This window comes from Nannobrachium achirus (genome assembly GCF_963921795.1).
Source record: "Nannobrachium achirus genome assembly, chromosome: 4".
NCBI lineage: Eukaryota > Metazoa > Chordata > Actinopteri > Myctophiformes > Myctophidae > Nannobrachium > Nannobrachium achirus.
The window spans coordinates 32,682,760-32,697,759 of NC_137813.1; the positions used below are offsets into that span (position 1 = coordinate 32,682,760).

General features: G+C 41.3%; 1 protein-coding gene across 1 annotated transcript in view; it reads left to right on the forward strand.

The window, feature by feature from the left end:
* baiap2l2a (BAR/IMD domain containing adaptor protein 2 like 2a) overlaps nt 1-8,903 on the forward strand; it is a gene marked incomplete at both ends in the record, with an annotated part of 24,943 nt that extends 16,040 nt beyond the window's left edge. The window contains 4 exons of the mRNA XM_080723221.1: nt 4,372-4,571; nt 5,417-5,479; nt 7,668-7,851; nt 8,823-8,903. Of these exons, the coding sequence (XP_080579347.1) occupies nt 4,372-4,571; nt 5,417-5,479; nt 7,668-7,851; nt 8,823-8,903 (528 nt within the window). The remainder of the gene's footprint in view (nt 1-4,371; nt 4,572-5,416; nt 5,480-7,667; nt 7,852-8,822) is intronic.
* Nucleotides 8,904-15,000: the final 6,097 nt, after the last annotated feature.

Genomic DNA, 15,000 nt, shown 5'->3' on the forward strand with positions numbered 1-15,000 from the left:
CCAGTACATTTCAAGGTATTCCCTTAAAGGAGTAGTTCACCCTCAAAATTACTTCGTTTTTTGACAATAATTAAGAAAAAAAAAATAGCCTGACGGTTTCCCCTTCCACTGCCATTCAGTTAAGTCCCCATCCAGGGCCATGCATTTGGGTCCCCACCCGGAATCAATGGGGGTATAGATTTACTATAACCAAATTTTTGTCTTATACGACAAATACAAAAAAATATTATTCAACTCAAGTCTCCATGCCATGAGTAATCAATAGAAAGGAAAAAAAAACATTTTAACTACTCCTTTAACTCTGACAGCATACAAATGGAACCAAATGGACCCCCCCCCCCCAAAGGAACCTAGAGAGACAATAATATATGATGATAAATACCCTACCAGTACCTACTGTACCCAACATTTGCATGATTGAGTCGAGAATAGTTATCCTGAGTGAGCAGGCAGTGCCTCAGGGTCTCAGTCAAAAACATGTAACATTTGCTTGACAGATCAGCAAAAAAAGTAAAAGCGACAAAAGTACCTCTCGGACAGCAGTGGCAGCTATAGAATGGAGAGGAAGTGATAGCAAACATGAGCAATAGAGTGATGCTGGGTTGGCATTCCCCAAACATCATGAGAACGTTTTGAAGCCGTGACATTATGTCATTATAGTCTACTCGTTCCGCCCAAGAATGCCCGGAACAAAATCAATGGTCAATATAGGCTATACAGTCCACTTTGAGTCCACTCTCAAAATAAATCAATCTGTATGTTTGTTTGTTTTTTTTAGTTCCTCTGTGGCAGCTAAAACTATATAATAGGAACATTGTCATACCATTTTTCCCCAAATCCTTTTGGCCACGGACCCCCATTTGAAAAGATGTTGTCAGATTGACAAGACCATGTGAGCTTGAAGATGGGGCTTAAGTTCTTAAACTGTTCCTCGTTTTGCTGGATAATGTTCCTCAGAGGTGCCTCAGTGACCCCTGTATCCCCTCCTTGAGAACCACTGATGTAGGATGTAGAATTGAATGAATTTCAAACGGACAGTAAATATTTTAGCTCCGACAGTGCCCTCTACTGGTCAGGTTCCAATTTTATTTTAAACCATGGAAACTTCTACACCTCTGGCAAGAGATAGCACACATGAATTCTGATTTAGCGGAAGGCACTTAGGAAGTGGAGACACAGAGATTAGATAAAAAATAATATTGCAATGAGGATACAAAATACTCTTTCATCCATTGACGTCATCGAGCATAGCTGTGTCAATACAATAAAGTTAATGGATTACATGGAAGATAATTTGGCTTGGCTGTGAACAATACCTGAAGTGTACTACCGCTTCAAAGAAAATGAAAGCGTTTGGTTCCAGTAAAATAAACCCTCAGATAAGCAGCCTTTGAAGTACATTATGAAACCTTTTGAATGGGTAATGAGTCAACATTTCAGGTCACACTTTCAGCTTTTTGGCAACTCATTTGTATCCACTATCCTCTTAAACATGAATCTTATTCAAATCTTCAAATTACATGTCTAGTATAATAACTATCTAATTGTTATCACACAATGCATGGACTTAAGATAGTGCCATGAGAGAACTTTATCCATGCATGTGACAACTCACAAATCACCAGTGGTTCTCAAGGTGGGATCTGGGGACCCCCAGGGGTCCTTGAGGGGGTTCCAGGGGGTCCCAAACTAAATCTATGAATATAGCGTGATAATCTTTTTAACAACGGTCTGCAATACATATAGTAATAGTATTTTGTTTGCAGCACTCGTGTACTGTTCAAAACAGCTGATCAAATCTATTGATTTCTTCCATGATGTGTCACAGCTGTAAACAGCAGGGATATTAGAGCCCGCTGTAATAACTATCATGGGATTAATGGATTGCCTGTTTGCCTTGCTTGGTGTCTATGGGATTCATCTCCATCTCTATTTATGGACAGTTATTCCCTGGGGGGCCTTATTGGCTGGTTGCCTGGCAAAATATATGAGTGACTGATGTGATGCTTTTTGAGTTTCTATGTCAGTTATTTATTATTCAGTTAGCTATTATTTAACGTATAAAATAAGGCTTATTTTCAAAGTAGAAAATAGGGCCTAAAGGACCTCTTCAGCCATTTCCAACCACTGATGTAATTGGTCCTCATGCTCATTATAAGATGGCACCATTCTGTCTACTCTGTGTCTCAGAGGAGATGGCTGTGTACACAGTTCAGAAACCATCTGCCAGTGACATCATCGGTAGGCATGTTTGGTAATTTCAAACACGATGTAAAACTTATTTTCTGTTTTTTATTAACTCAAGAACAATGGCTTGTTTTTCAGCAGGCTTACTTTCCAGGCAGAGAAAGTTTGTAGTTTCTATTAGCTTGGAATCCCCATTGATGATGTCACTGGTTGGCAGTTTTTCTGTCCACAGCCCACCTCTGAGACACAGAGTGAGTAAATTGTTCCATCCTGCTGTATAATGAGAATTAGTGAGGACCAACGATACAAAGATAAGGTTGGAAAAAGGGGAAGTGCTTCTTTAAGTGGTCAATCAAAAATAATCAATATAGACATTTTTTTTAGAAATCTATTAGAATTGTTTCACATTGATTCGTTGATATGAAGTATTTATTTGATTACCCAACACAATCACACTTCTCATTTATTCGATGAATCAAAAAAGGAATTGGCGACGGTAAAATAATAGCTAAGATAGTTTAATAGCTATTATATAGTTGAACCTGGATAATAGGGGCAACTGTTATGAATGGCTTCCTGGCTGAATTATGCATGGCTGTACTGTACTGTACTGTACTGTACTGTACTGTACTGTACTGTACTGTACTGTACTGTACTGTACTGTACTGTACTGGGGGTGGTGGTGCACCTGCTGTCTGTGACTGGTTGTGGTTGCCTGTTCTGAATGGGTGAGTGAATGGATGTCTGTCTTCCTGACTGGTTGACTGATGAATGATCTGCAAGAAATCTGATGTCGGCTGCTTGAATCAATGGGTGAATCATCCTGCTCTGTTTGCTGTTCAGATGGGGATGAGGGAGGAAGAGAGAGGAAGAGGAAGAGAGAGAGAGGAGCAACCTCTTGGAAGAGCACCCTCTAGAGGTAGGGTGTGTTTTTTTTTCATGCTCAGCAGCAGTGTGGACCTTTTCATTAATTTGTTGTATATCCAATTGTGTGTGTGTGTGTGTGTGTGTGTGTGTGTGTGTGTGTGTGTGTGTGTGTGTGTGTGTGTGTGTGTGCGCGCGTGCGTGCATGCGCGTGCTGTATGCATGTAGACATTATTTGTGTGTGTCGGAAACCTTTTCCAAAATGCAAATAGTAGCTTAAATGCTCTGACATAGTTAATAACCTTCTGTAGCATTCAATGTTTTGTTGCTTTCATGCATTCTAAAAACTCTGGAATTAATTTCTCCATTCTACGTGAACTCATCTGGAGGTGATAATGTGTTCCATAATTACGGTCCATTCTACCCTCCATCCTCCCACCCACCTTATCAGCCTTTTATAGTATCTCTCTCTCTCTCTCTCTCTCTCTCTCTCTCTCTCTCTCTCTCTCTCTCTCTCTCTCACCCTCTCTCCCCACCACCCCCCTCCCCTCCCCCCTTTGCGTGGAGCATTTCTAATTATTTGGCATTGCCGAATCCATTTACACTGATAGACAATGTGCATAATTATGATGTGTTATGAAACATAAACATGAGGCATTAAATGCATTAATAACTACTTAAGCCCTGTTTCAAAAGCAGTAAAAACAATTGCAGATTTTGCAAGCATAACATTGGAGATGCTTAACAAGCATTTACAAGCACATCGGCTATTTTAGCTAAAAAATAGACGATCTACAAGCTCACAACGTGCCGCAACGCAGCGCGTTGTGAGCTTGTAGATCTTTTTACCATAGAGAGTTTAAATGCCGGATATGCAAGTAAAAGGTGAATTGATACTCGGCAAGTAAAAGGTGAATTGATCCCAGTGCATGGTGGAGGATAATTTCACGATACATTTAAATCTCCACAATACGATTATTGTGAGTGTTCTTTATCACGATAAACGATAATACCGATTATCGTCTCATCCCTATTAGTAGAAATCTGAGTACTGGGGCGCCTGCTGGCCTACTGGTCCAGGCGCATACCACATAAGCTCTGATGCCTGACAATGTGTCGCAGGTTCGATTCCTGATCCGGACGACCTTTGCTGCATGTCACTCCCCATCTCTCTCCCCGTTTCCTATCAGTCTACTAACTGTCCTATCAATAAGGCATAAAACCCCCAAAACAAATCTTAAAAAAAAAGATAAATCTGAGTACTGAATCTCCACCACTGCTGTCACATGTCTCTCTGTCCTTCCAGCCCCGTCTCCTCAGGGCAGCTGTTCTACCTCCAGCTCTGTGCTGGTGTCGATGGGAGGTGAGGGTGCAGGCAGGCCCATGAGGGCCCTGGTGGCCCACCAGCCTGGCACCTCTAACCCCACACTGCTGCCCTTCTCCAGGGGAGAGGTGGTCAGTGTGCTGGTTCACCAGGCCAGGAACGGGTGGCTCTATGGACGTGCTGAGTCCAGCTGTCGGTGAGGGGAGAAGTTTGAAGTTTGTATGAATAAATTCATGAATGCTTTTGATGCTGGGTTTGATTTGCCTGAGGGAGGTACTGTAGGGGCAATCCATGCCCCTGCCCTTGATAACCACCCCCCGGCCGTTCTTTTTTTATTGGTAACCCAGTTCCTAGTCAGTTCCTGTCTAGTTCCTAGAAACTGATGAAAATGTTTTTTCTTTTGTTTTTGGAAAACAATTCGAACCCTGATTGGATGCATGGATGCATGGATGCTTGCATGGATGCATGGATGCTTGCATGAAATTGTATTCTCTGTGTGTGTGTGTGTGTGTGTGTGTGTGTGTGTGTGTGTGTGTGTGTGCGTGTGTGTGTGTGTGTGTGTGTGTGTGTGTGTGTGTGTGCGTTTCCTGTGCGTGCGTGCGTACGTGCATGCGTTCGTGTGTGTTTGTGTGTGTGTGTGTGTCTGCCCGTGCATGCGTGCGTGTATCACATTCAGTGCCTCGCTCTGTCTCTCTTGAAGCAACTGTCTATCTAGAGTAAGTTAATTTAATTCTGAGTAAAAACCCATTTTCACACTCTCAATTTTAAATGGACAGTCTGCTGAGTCTGGATACTTATACGGTATACCACACTTTGAGTAAAGACTTACTCTTGCAGTCTTTCTGTCTGTCTGTCTGTCTGTCTGTCTGTCTGTCTGTCTGTCTGTCTGTCTGTCTGTCTGTCTGTCTGTCTGTCTGTCTGTCTGTCTGTCTGTCTGTCTTTCTGTCTGTCTGTCTGTCTGTCTGTCTGTCTGTCTGTCTGTCTGTCTGTCTCTCTCTCTCTCTCTCTCTCTCTCTCTCTCTCTTTCTGTATCTCTCTCAGTCAGGGCTGGTTCCCAGCTTCATACGTGGAACCAGTGGAGGATGTTAAACCAGCCAGCTCCAGGTAAACATCATATTTAATTAATTCAAAAGTCATACATAATTCAAATGCTCTGGGTTGAAAATAAATCCTATTGGATCTGAGAGAGATCATCATCTCTCTCTCCTGTCTCTCTCCACTGAAACACAATGGATACACAGGAACAGGATTCAAAATCCTATTGCTATTCTAACCACAAGGTGTTATTTTTTGTTACTGCTCACAGAGGAAAAACATAGGGGTGCAATACAGCAGAGTACAAGGCCAAACACAAGGGAAACAAGTGGAAACAAGGGGGATTTTTTAAAAACTGAAATTGAAGAATAGTGTAATTTGGCAATGCAGCTGCATTTTGTCTTCTGGAAGCAAGAGAGGAAGAACAAGTTCTGCTATCGTAACATCAAAAAAAAATAAACAATATGAATAAATAAATCCTACTCTCATGAACATTTATGACTTCCATGCTCAGCTCCCAAGTAAAGTTATTTGTCTGAGCAGATCATGTTTAATACAACAATGTTCCAAGGAGGAGGAATGGGAAGGCCAGATGTTCCTGACAAAAGATGATGTCCTGTGGAGTCCCCAGTTGTTGCTGAGAATAATCATATTTTAACTGGGGACCCCCAAAAATAATTTGGGGAACTCCCTGGGGTTCCCCACCCACAGGTTGAGAACCACTGCTCTATACTACAGTGATTAACAAACCTTTTAATTTCAAGGACCCCCATTGAACTGTGAGAGTTACAGAACTAAAGGTCCATTTGGAACCAAATCAAGGAACCACGAGGGTACGAATGGACCCAACTTCGAGAACCACTTCTCACTCACTCTGAGATTGGCAAAATGGAACCAGAACCAAAGGAATCAGTCTCAGAGTGTTACTACATTGATCAAATTACAATAGGCTATATTTCGCTTACTTGCAAGCATCAGTCTGTCTACAAGGATTTCCAAAGAGGGACTGGATGTTGAAGAGGTTTCATTCTGTTTGGAATGTCTAAGAGGAAATATTCGTTAAAGTTACATGTCGTTGCTGTCGAGCAAAAACCTTGTTTGTCCAAAGCCGTTACTTTTCAGGAAACAGAAAAATGTGTCTATTAGCATGGTGTCATTTCTGTACCAATTGTTAGCGGTACCATGTGCTCTGATGTGTGTCTGGTTGCATATTTTTGTCCCACTTTACTGTGTGTATCTATAGCCTGTTATGACTGCAGGGTTCCAACGTTTGCTCAGGTACATAAGCATGGTGTCAACATACAGTTAGTGAACAAGATAAGCAGCAGCCTCCAAGCTATCCCGATTATGGGACAAACCGTCTGTGAACAGGGTCAACAGTTAACCCAGGTCTGAAAGAATAACTATGAGCTATTTAATTTATTTGGGTGACCCACTGCTGAGAGGAGTAGTAACTGAAGGAAAAAACTATGGCTCTAGTCTAAACTTAGGCACAATAGTTTTAATAGGTGTTTCATGTAATTAGCATGAATTGTTATGATTACACAATGCCACAGGGTTGTTGATTCATATGTTTTATTAGGTTATTTTCTTACGTATTGTAATTAACAAAACTGTTTTGTTGTGTCTAAAAAGAAAATGGTTTGCTTTCACTCTGAGCAGTTTGTGATTCAATTAATTAGATCAGTTGCCCATCTGGGAAAGAGTGATTCTCAAAGTGGAGGCCAATTTATGCTTTGAGTGAATATATTGCACACCGTCTCACTACGCTCTGAGCTTTGAGCATTCATACTGTCGTGACTAGACTCGGCGACAGCCAGAAATTGTAAACAAAGAAGTGAATGTGGTGTCTTGCATCTCTGTGGCAGCAGAGCTTAACTTGTGTTCCCAACCAATAACAGTACGCAACATTTTATGAAGTGTCTCTGGAGCCTTTCATTTTCCCAAAAGTATCTGACATCGTCAGCGTACGGCCGTACGCGTCCTCCGCGTCACATTCTTTATATATAGTTTTGACGTCACTTAAGTTGTGTGAAGTTGTACACATGATGCTCCAAGCTTAAATTGGCTTCAACTCTGGGAGTGAGTGTACAAATGGAATCAAATGGACTTTACAGTGAATATTGGGTCCCAGAGGTAAAAGTTGGGGCCTTTGAAATTAAACAGTAAGAGTAAGAATCACTGAGATACAACATGGTCCCAATGGTGATTCAACACAGAACCAATGCTGATGTTACTGTGACTTCTTTGTCTTTAGTAACTCCACCTTGAGAAGCAGTGGTAGTATGAGTAACCTGCTGGACCAATCAGGAGGCAACAGCTACGGCGGAGGCCAGCCCCCTGCCCCGCCCCCGCCACCATCATCTGTGTCATCCAATAAACAGTCAGAGAGGCGACCAATCACACCCACCCCTGACAGAAGGGCGGAGTCCAACAATAAGGTAGAGCTATCAATTAAGCTATCAATGAATGAATCAGTGAATCAGTTAAGAAGTAAATCAATCCTTAATGTATGTATGTATGTATGTATGTATGTATGTATGTATGTATGTATGTATGTATGTATGTATGTATGTATGTATGTATGTATATGCATGCATGTACTGCATGTACTGCATGTATGCATGCATGCACCGGTATCAAGAAAGTTTGCGCCTACAGTAAATTTGATCACCAATTAATATTTTTTGTCTGCATATGTATTGAATCTGCTGTAGCCTGTGTGTGTTGTAACAGTGCTTGTAACCTTGCACTTCATTCATCTTAACAAGGTTACGTTCTTTATCTTGCTTATGTTATATGCTAATATTTGAATAGCCTAATCACCTAATTATCATCGAGACAGCGCTCCAGTGGAATTAGTTTAATGGCACATTAACAGCTTCTGGCTGTGACTGAGACAGTTTAAGAATCTGCCCCTTAGGGATGATTGAAAGGGATTTGACTGAATTGAAAAATTAAGTTGTGAGCTAGCTGCTTGACTGCAGAATGGATGGAGTGTCTGTCTGGTGTGCGTGGTGGGTGGGGGGTAGTACAGGTACTTGTATTATGGTAGCCTACTACACTTGTAACTGGGCCAAATGTCCCCACAAGTATAGAAGATTTGGATAAATACATATATTGTCCTATGGTCCTCAGAAGAGAAATGTCTGTTTTATGTTTAAAACATAAAGTCCCCTTCCTAAAATAGTGATGTCCTCACAAGTACAATAATAGAAACCTGTGTGTGTGCGTGCGTGTGTGCATGTATGTGTGGTATGTATGTGTGTGTGCGTGTTTGTGTGTGTGCATGTGCGGTGTGTGTTGGTGGGTGATGAAATGGTTTCATGAACAGAACTATGTGATATACATAATACATGATGTATGGATATGGTAAATGTATAAGGATGGTATTTCCTCATTTGTCCAGCAGGGTCTCTGTGACAAGGTACTGTTCTCAATGACACCTCAGCCCGCTTTCTGGTGGATGCAGGGAGGCAGCTCCAACTGCTGACAGTGTAGGGCCACAGAAGTGCGTGCGTGCGTGCGTGCGTGCGTGGCGTGCGTGCGTGGCGTGGCGTGTGCACATGCACGTTGTCTTTGTTATGCGTGTGTGCAACAGGTTCTCACCCCTATTGCGTCATACAACTGACGCGATCTTAAATACCGAATGCTTCTCACCATAGACGCGGACGGATTGCCTAATGTCTCAAGGGACAGACGCATTGGGTGGTCTAAGAAGAAAGAAAAAAAAGTAGTTCCTGATGCGGGATTCGATACGCTCTGAAGGCTTCTTGGTTTACCAGCCACCCGTCGCTACCGTTCACGCCACTATAAACGACGGAGCGGCGCCGTCTCAGGCGGCGATGACCCCCGTGAGTCGCCACCGAGGCGAGCGATAGCGAGCCGAGTTGCCGCGACGAGCGGTGGGAACGCCGCATGAGCCGACTCAGCCGCGTTACCGAATTACGTGCCGTTATGGACAGAATAGTAAATCTTGACCAGGGGACTGCTTCCGCCTCCGAATGTGGCTCAAAGAAGGGACTACGTTATCATTTCACGTTTTGTCAAAGATAAAAGCACAAAAAAAAAGGTACTTCCCAGTCACTCTCGTTAGCTCAGTCGGTAGAGCATAGAGATACAAATCCAGAGACCGGGGTTCGATTCCCCGTGACGGCCGTCAGTGAAAAATCTTCCAGTAAACACATGTCGGCGCATGCGTACTAAGACTCTGTCTCGTCCAAAAACTCTCCGTCTCCGTCGCACCCTAGACGCAATAGTCACTCCCAACACTTCACAGGGGTGAAGCAAAGGAAAGAAAGACACGGCGTCGGGAGGGTGAAGCAAAGGGAGTGAGAATGGGTTGGTGTGTGAGGTTGTGAGTTGCATGGTTTTAGAGCATGTGTGTTCCCCTGTGTGCTATACCCTGTGTGTGAGGCATTATTAGATTGGTGAAGAGTTGAAGACCCATTTGAGTTTGGCTCTAAAGAAAATAGCTGTCATATTTTGATATATGACTCTTGATGGGCCTCGCCTTCTGCCTCACTGATCTGAGTGCAGTGACCTGAATGCTTATCCATTACACAAAACAAAACAAAACAAAACTAGAAAGGTGCAATTCTGGGAAATTGCAATTGTAGTTGCCTATTTATATTAGATATTGTGATGTCACGGGAAGCTTGTCCAATCAGAAAAGGGACATTTGGGGTTACTCTAGAAATAAGAATAAAGCTGAAAGTGCTATACTGCCCAAAGTGCAGAAACTACATTTTTGGGCACACCAACTTTAGCGTTTGTGATTTTGGGAGATACACACAATTACCTCAAGAACAGATAAACAGTGTAATATCACGTATATGTTGATATCTCATTTAGCTGACCATTTGGAACACTTTTAAACCACTTTTAATTTTTTTGTTTGTAGTTACTGCTCTCTGGCTTTGTAGGGCAGTAGTGTGGTTGCCCTATTGTGCAACCACACTAAACTAATCTCATGACTGCGTCTGCATGCAGGCCTATTAAACCAAACGGGGGAAAAAAATACAGAAGTATACAAAAAGATATATTTGGGACCCTGGACATATTTTAGATATACTGTATGTTTTACTGTATCTGTCTATCTATAACAGTGGTTCTCAACATTTTCAGGCCGCGACCCCCAAAATAATCATATTTTAACTGGGCACCCTATAAGCACTAAGAGTTGACAAGGCATTACATTTTGTATAACATGGTTCTATTGTTAAAATAGCCGATCTACATGTAGATCGGCTATTTTCACAATTTCTGCCTCTAATATTTAAAAATTTGGCCAATGTTTCATTTGTCATTTCTCCTCAAAATGTTTACCGTTGCACATTAAGTTAATCATCTGGGGACCCCCCAAAATAATTTGGGGACCCCCTGGGGGTCCCGACCCACAGATTGAGAACCACTGGTCTATAGTATCTAAATAGATGTATTTAGATACAAGCTCAAAATATTTTCTCTCCCATTTATGAATATATATATTGTAGTCAACACAGACATTTGGGGCAGTGTGGCCACCAATGGTCAATGGTGTTCGATGAACTAAAAACCTAACTAGAGGACAGTTTGTAGGAGGCTTGAAGTAACCTCTCTCAATATTTCACTTTCCTCTGTAGAGATCAGAACACCATGGTTCACACCCAGATCTCTTCCCAAAGTAAGAACACCTTTTATCATGTTACATTACTTTACTATAGAACCATAAAACCACATGAATGCACTTATATTTTTAGAAAGTCTCTTTCAGACTATGCTAATGATATTTCAGAAGTATGTAATGAAACCATCAAAACAGAGACTGACTGATGAGGGCAGCTGTAACAACTGGTGTGGAATTGCTTTCCATCAGTGTTTGAAGTGCAGTCAAGTATTGAAAACCATTTCAGTCAGAGCCGCTTGGCAGAGATAGCTATCGCCTGCAATTCACTGGAACAATTTGCTGGATGGCGCTCGCACAGAGCCAAACGCTGTGCCTATGTTCTCTTCCATAATCACACTTTACAATCCAGAATTTTCCAGTTAAATAAATTAAGATCTATGTATTGGCCTCTCTCTCTCTCATCTTCCTCCCATGTTATTTTGTTGTCTATATCTGTCTTTTCTCTTGCCTCTTCTCACCCATCAACTCCATTGTCTCTGTCTCTCTCTCTCTCTATGTGTCGTGTATGCAGGGGCACCAATCCATTTGCCACAGTTAAGCTGAAACCCACGATGACCAATGACAGGTCAGCACCGAAAATCTATCGGTGATGACGTTTCCATTCTGACTGAGTTCACCGGTTCAGTATTTACAGGACTGAACTGTAGGTACTCACACATACAACTGGGAACAACAAGAGAAATACACTAAGCACAGTTAATTCTAATCCAAGATAGTTTATTTATTAATTTCTACTCCTTGGTTTCATTTCAAAACAATCTTAGCCTCTGTTTTATACTGTTTTTGTCAGTTATTAATCTGTTATACGTTATCCATTTATCCAGATTTGGGGCTTTTAACCTTTTTTGCTGTCAAATGATATGTCAAATGGTAACACTTTATGTCCTATAAGCTTTAAGACAAAATGGTTACATGATCATTTCAGAGCTAGCTCTTCTACCTAATGGCCTACTGCGTGAGTGTCGTTTCTACTATCAAAGCATGTTCAAATGTACAGTGAGTTCTTTAAATAGAATAAAATGTAAAGAGCCATTCACTGAGCACTATAACTATAACTATAAAAAGTATAGTTTCATTCTATAGTCAAGTGGATGGCAGTGGATGGCTCTGACCATAAAGAAATACAATGGTGAACGATATAGTTTTAGTAATCGTTATAGTTATTGTGCCCGGTGGGAATGGCGCGCAAGTCAGGTGTTTCCCATTCAGAAAACAGATTCTGTGATGACAGTCTTTCTCATCAACGTTTCAGTCTTTATGACCATACAGTTAATGATTGTAGATCAGCGGTCCTGCTGTGCCTTGATGCTGGATATCATGATATAAATGGCGATGGTATAAATATTTTAATAGAGGATATCAGTTAATTGTCAGTTGATAGTATGTGTATATAGGTTATCTTTAAAAAAAATCTTTATGCTTTATTCAGATAATGGTTTTGGATAATCTGATGGTAGATATTATCAAATGCTACTCAGGGATTTTATTACTGTAGGTGTAGTGCCAGAAGAGTTACAGTAGATACTTGATTAGCTGATTAGCTAAAAGAATCTGATAATTAATTTAGCCAATGTAATATATTTCTGTGTTCTTCCACAGCACTTTGTACTGAATCAAGGCTGTTATAAATATTGTGTGATATAAACTGTAAAAGGATTAATGCACATGTTTTAAAGCAATCAGTTATGTTGCCTATATACTGTTAAGTGCATGCTGTACCCAGTGTACCGAGTGTACGCAGTGACCAGTTCTGTCCCAGGAAAGCCACATGCCGTTAATAATATTTTAGGACAAATGGTGAGTTGTTTATTTGCCTGGGCAGTAGAATGGCCTATTAAATTAGATGAGGATCCTGGGGTTGCCAGTTTAGGTCCTCCGTTGGGGATACTTAACCCAAATTGAACCTCAGTGTGAAACCAGCTCAACTAATGGCTTGATCTTGGCTTGTGTTAAATTGTTACGACAGCTGCAAATAAAGGCTTTCGGCAAATGGAATATGGTCTGCTTTTCTCCTCCATGTCTGAGTTATGTTCATGAAATACAGTAAAGAACAGCAGTGGCTGCTACAAGAGGTACTGTACAGTAATAGCCATCTGGGAACCAAAGGGTTTCCAGTTTGATCCTTGGCTTCACGTGGCTTTGTGTCAAAATATCCTTGAGCAAGACACTGAACACCTACTGTAAATGCTCTGGATGAGCGGAAGAGTCAGTCAGTAGGGCTGGGGCGATATAGACACAATAAAAAATAACACAATATTTTTTGTAATATATAACATTTATGACGATAATATTGTTTTAATTTTTTTAATCTATAAGCTCACAAAGAATAGCATCGTGAGCTTGTAAATCGATTATCTATATCTATATTGCTCAGCCACAGCCGTGTGCGTGCGTGCGTGCGTGAGATTTTTTAAGCTCTTTGATTTTTTTAGGCACTATAGAAATGTAGACCATTTACCATGTCTTTACTGTTGGGCATTTACCTCTTATCTTCATATTGTAACTTTTTTTTGTAAATGAATGCCGTACTTTATTATACTACAGCGTCACACAAATGTTTTGAGCTTGTTGATCTGCTATTGTATGCTGAAAAGTAACAGTTTTGGACATATGAGGTTTCCACCCGACAGAGACGATAAACTGTAAGAACAAGGAATATGGTAAAAAGCCTTGTATGGTATCGCTCTACCCGCTGTGGTTCTGTAGCGCTTACAAAGAAAGGCAATCGCTGATCTCCAGAAGTCATTATTACATTCCTTGTACTGTAGATAATGGTATATTATGACACAACAATGGAGGCCTAATTCTTCCAGCTTTCACTTTGAGCTTTCCCTTTCTTGTTTTCCATTTTAATGCAACTCCTGACATTCTCTACATTATTAAAAGTTTCTTTCAAGATATGGCACCATTCAGCTTGTTACTGTAAGCAGAGAGAGAAAGAGGAGAGAGGGAAAAAAAGGACGAAGAGAGTTGAAAATCGGCAGTAGTGGGCAAAGTATATACTCAAGTAAATACTCAAATATTCAAAAGTAAAATAATTTATGTTTTTTTTAATGAAAAACTAAAGTATATATTTTTAATATCAATGCATTGCTGTATTGAAATTCAGAACATAATTATTTTTGCTTAAAACTAAAGTTTTTTTTCTCGATAAAGTGTTAAAGCACTATAGTCTGATAGCTGATCATTGAGTGTTTGTTCAGTAAAAGGATTTCTCCCGTCTCTCTAGCTCTTTAATACATTGGATTGCCAATTTCAGCCAATCAGGAGAGAGTATACCCAAGCTTAAATTTTGAAGTGTTCCAGTTCCAATTTTGTCATCACTTCACTTCCAATTTCACTTGTGTAATCTTGTGTGGTTTCTCTCTGCTGATTGGATATCTTATCCCACTATTTTGGAACCCATTTTTCACCCAGTGCCAATAGCCTAAGCTGTATGGGCGCTACTCTCTCTCTCTGCAAATCTGGGGAGGGCCCCGAACTGCTTCCTTCAGTGCATGAGGAGTGTGCAAGCTGCTTCCTATCACCTGACAGGGGGAGTTTCCCTGCTAGGACAAGGGAATACCCAACCAGTTCCTTTCCCCTCCATCAGGCGCCCCGGCTGGCCAGGGGGAGGCAGTATAGAGACCAGGATTACTGCATGTTTTTTGTGAGGGTACCTACCCTAGGGGACATGGGGAGAACATGCAAACTTTACACAGAAAGGCCCTTTTGCCAACCCAACCTAGGGTATGGGCACTGGTGACGCGGAGGAGAGAACGCGCCCACGGCGTCCTCGGCAGAAATTGAACCTGGAAACTTCTAGCTTTGAGGCGACTGCGCTACCGACTGCACCAGGTGGCGCAATGCATTTTCTGTTTACTAAAAAGCTGGAGAGACAGGGAGACCCCTGTTAGTAGTGAACAAACACTCTGTACCAACA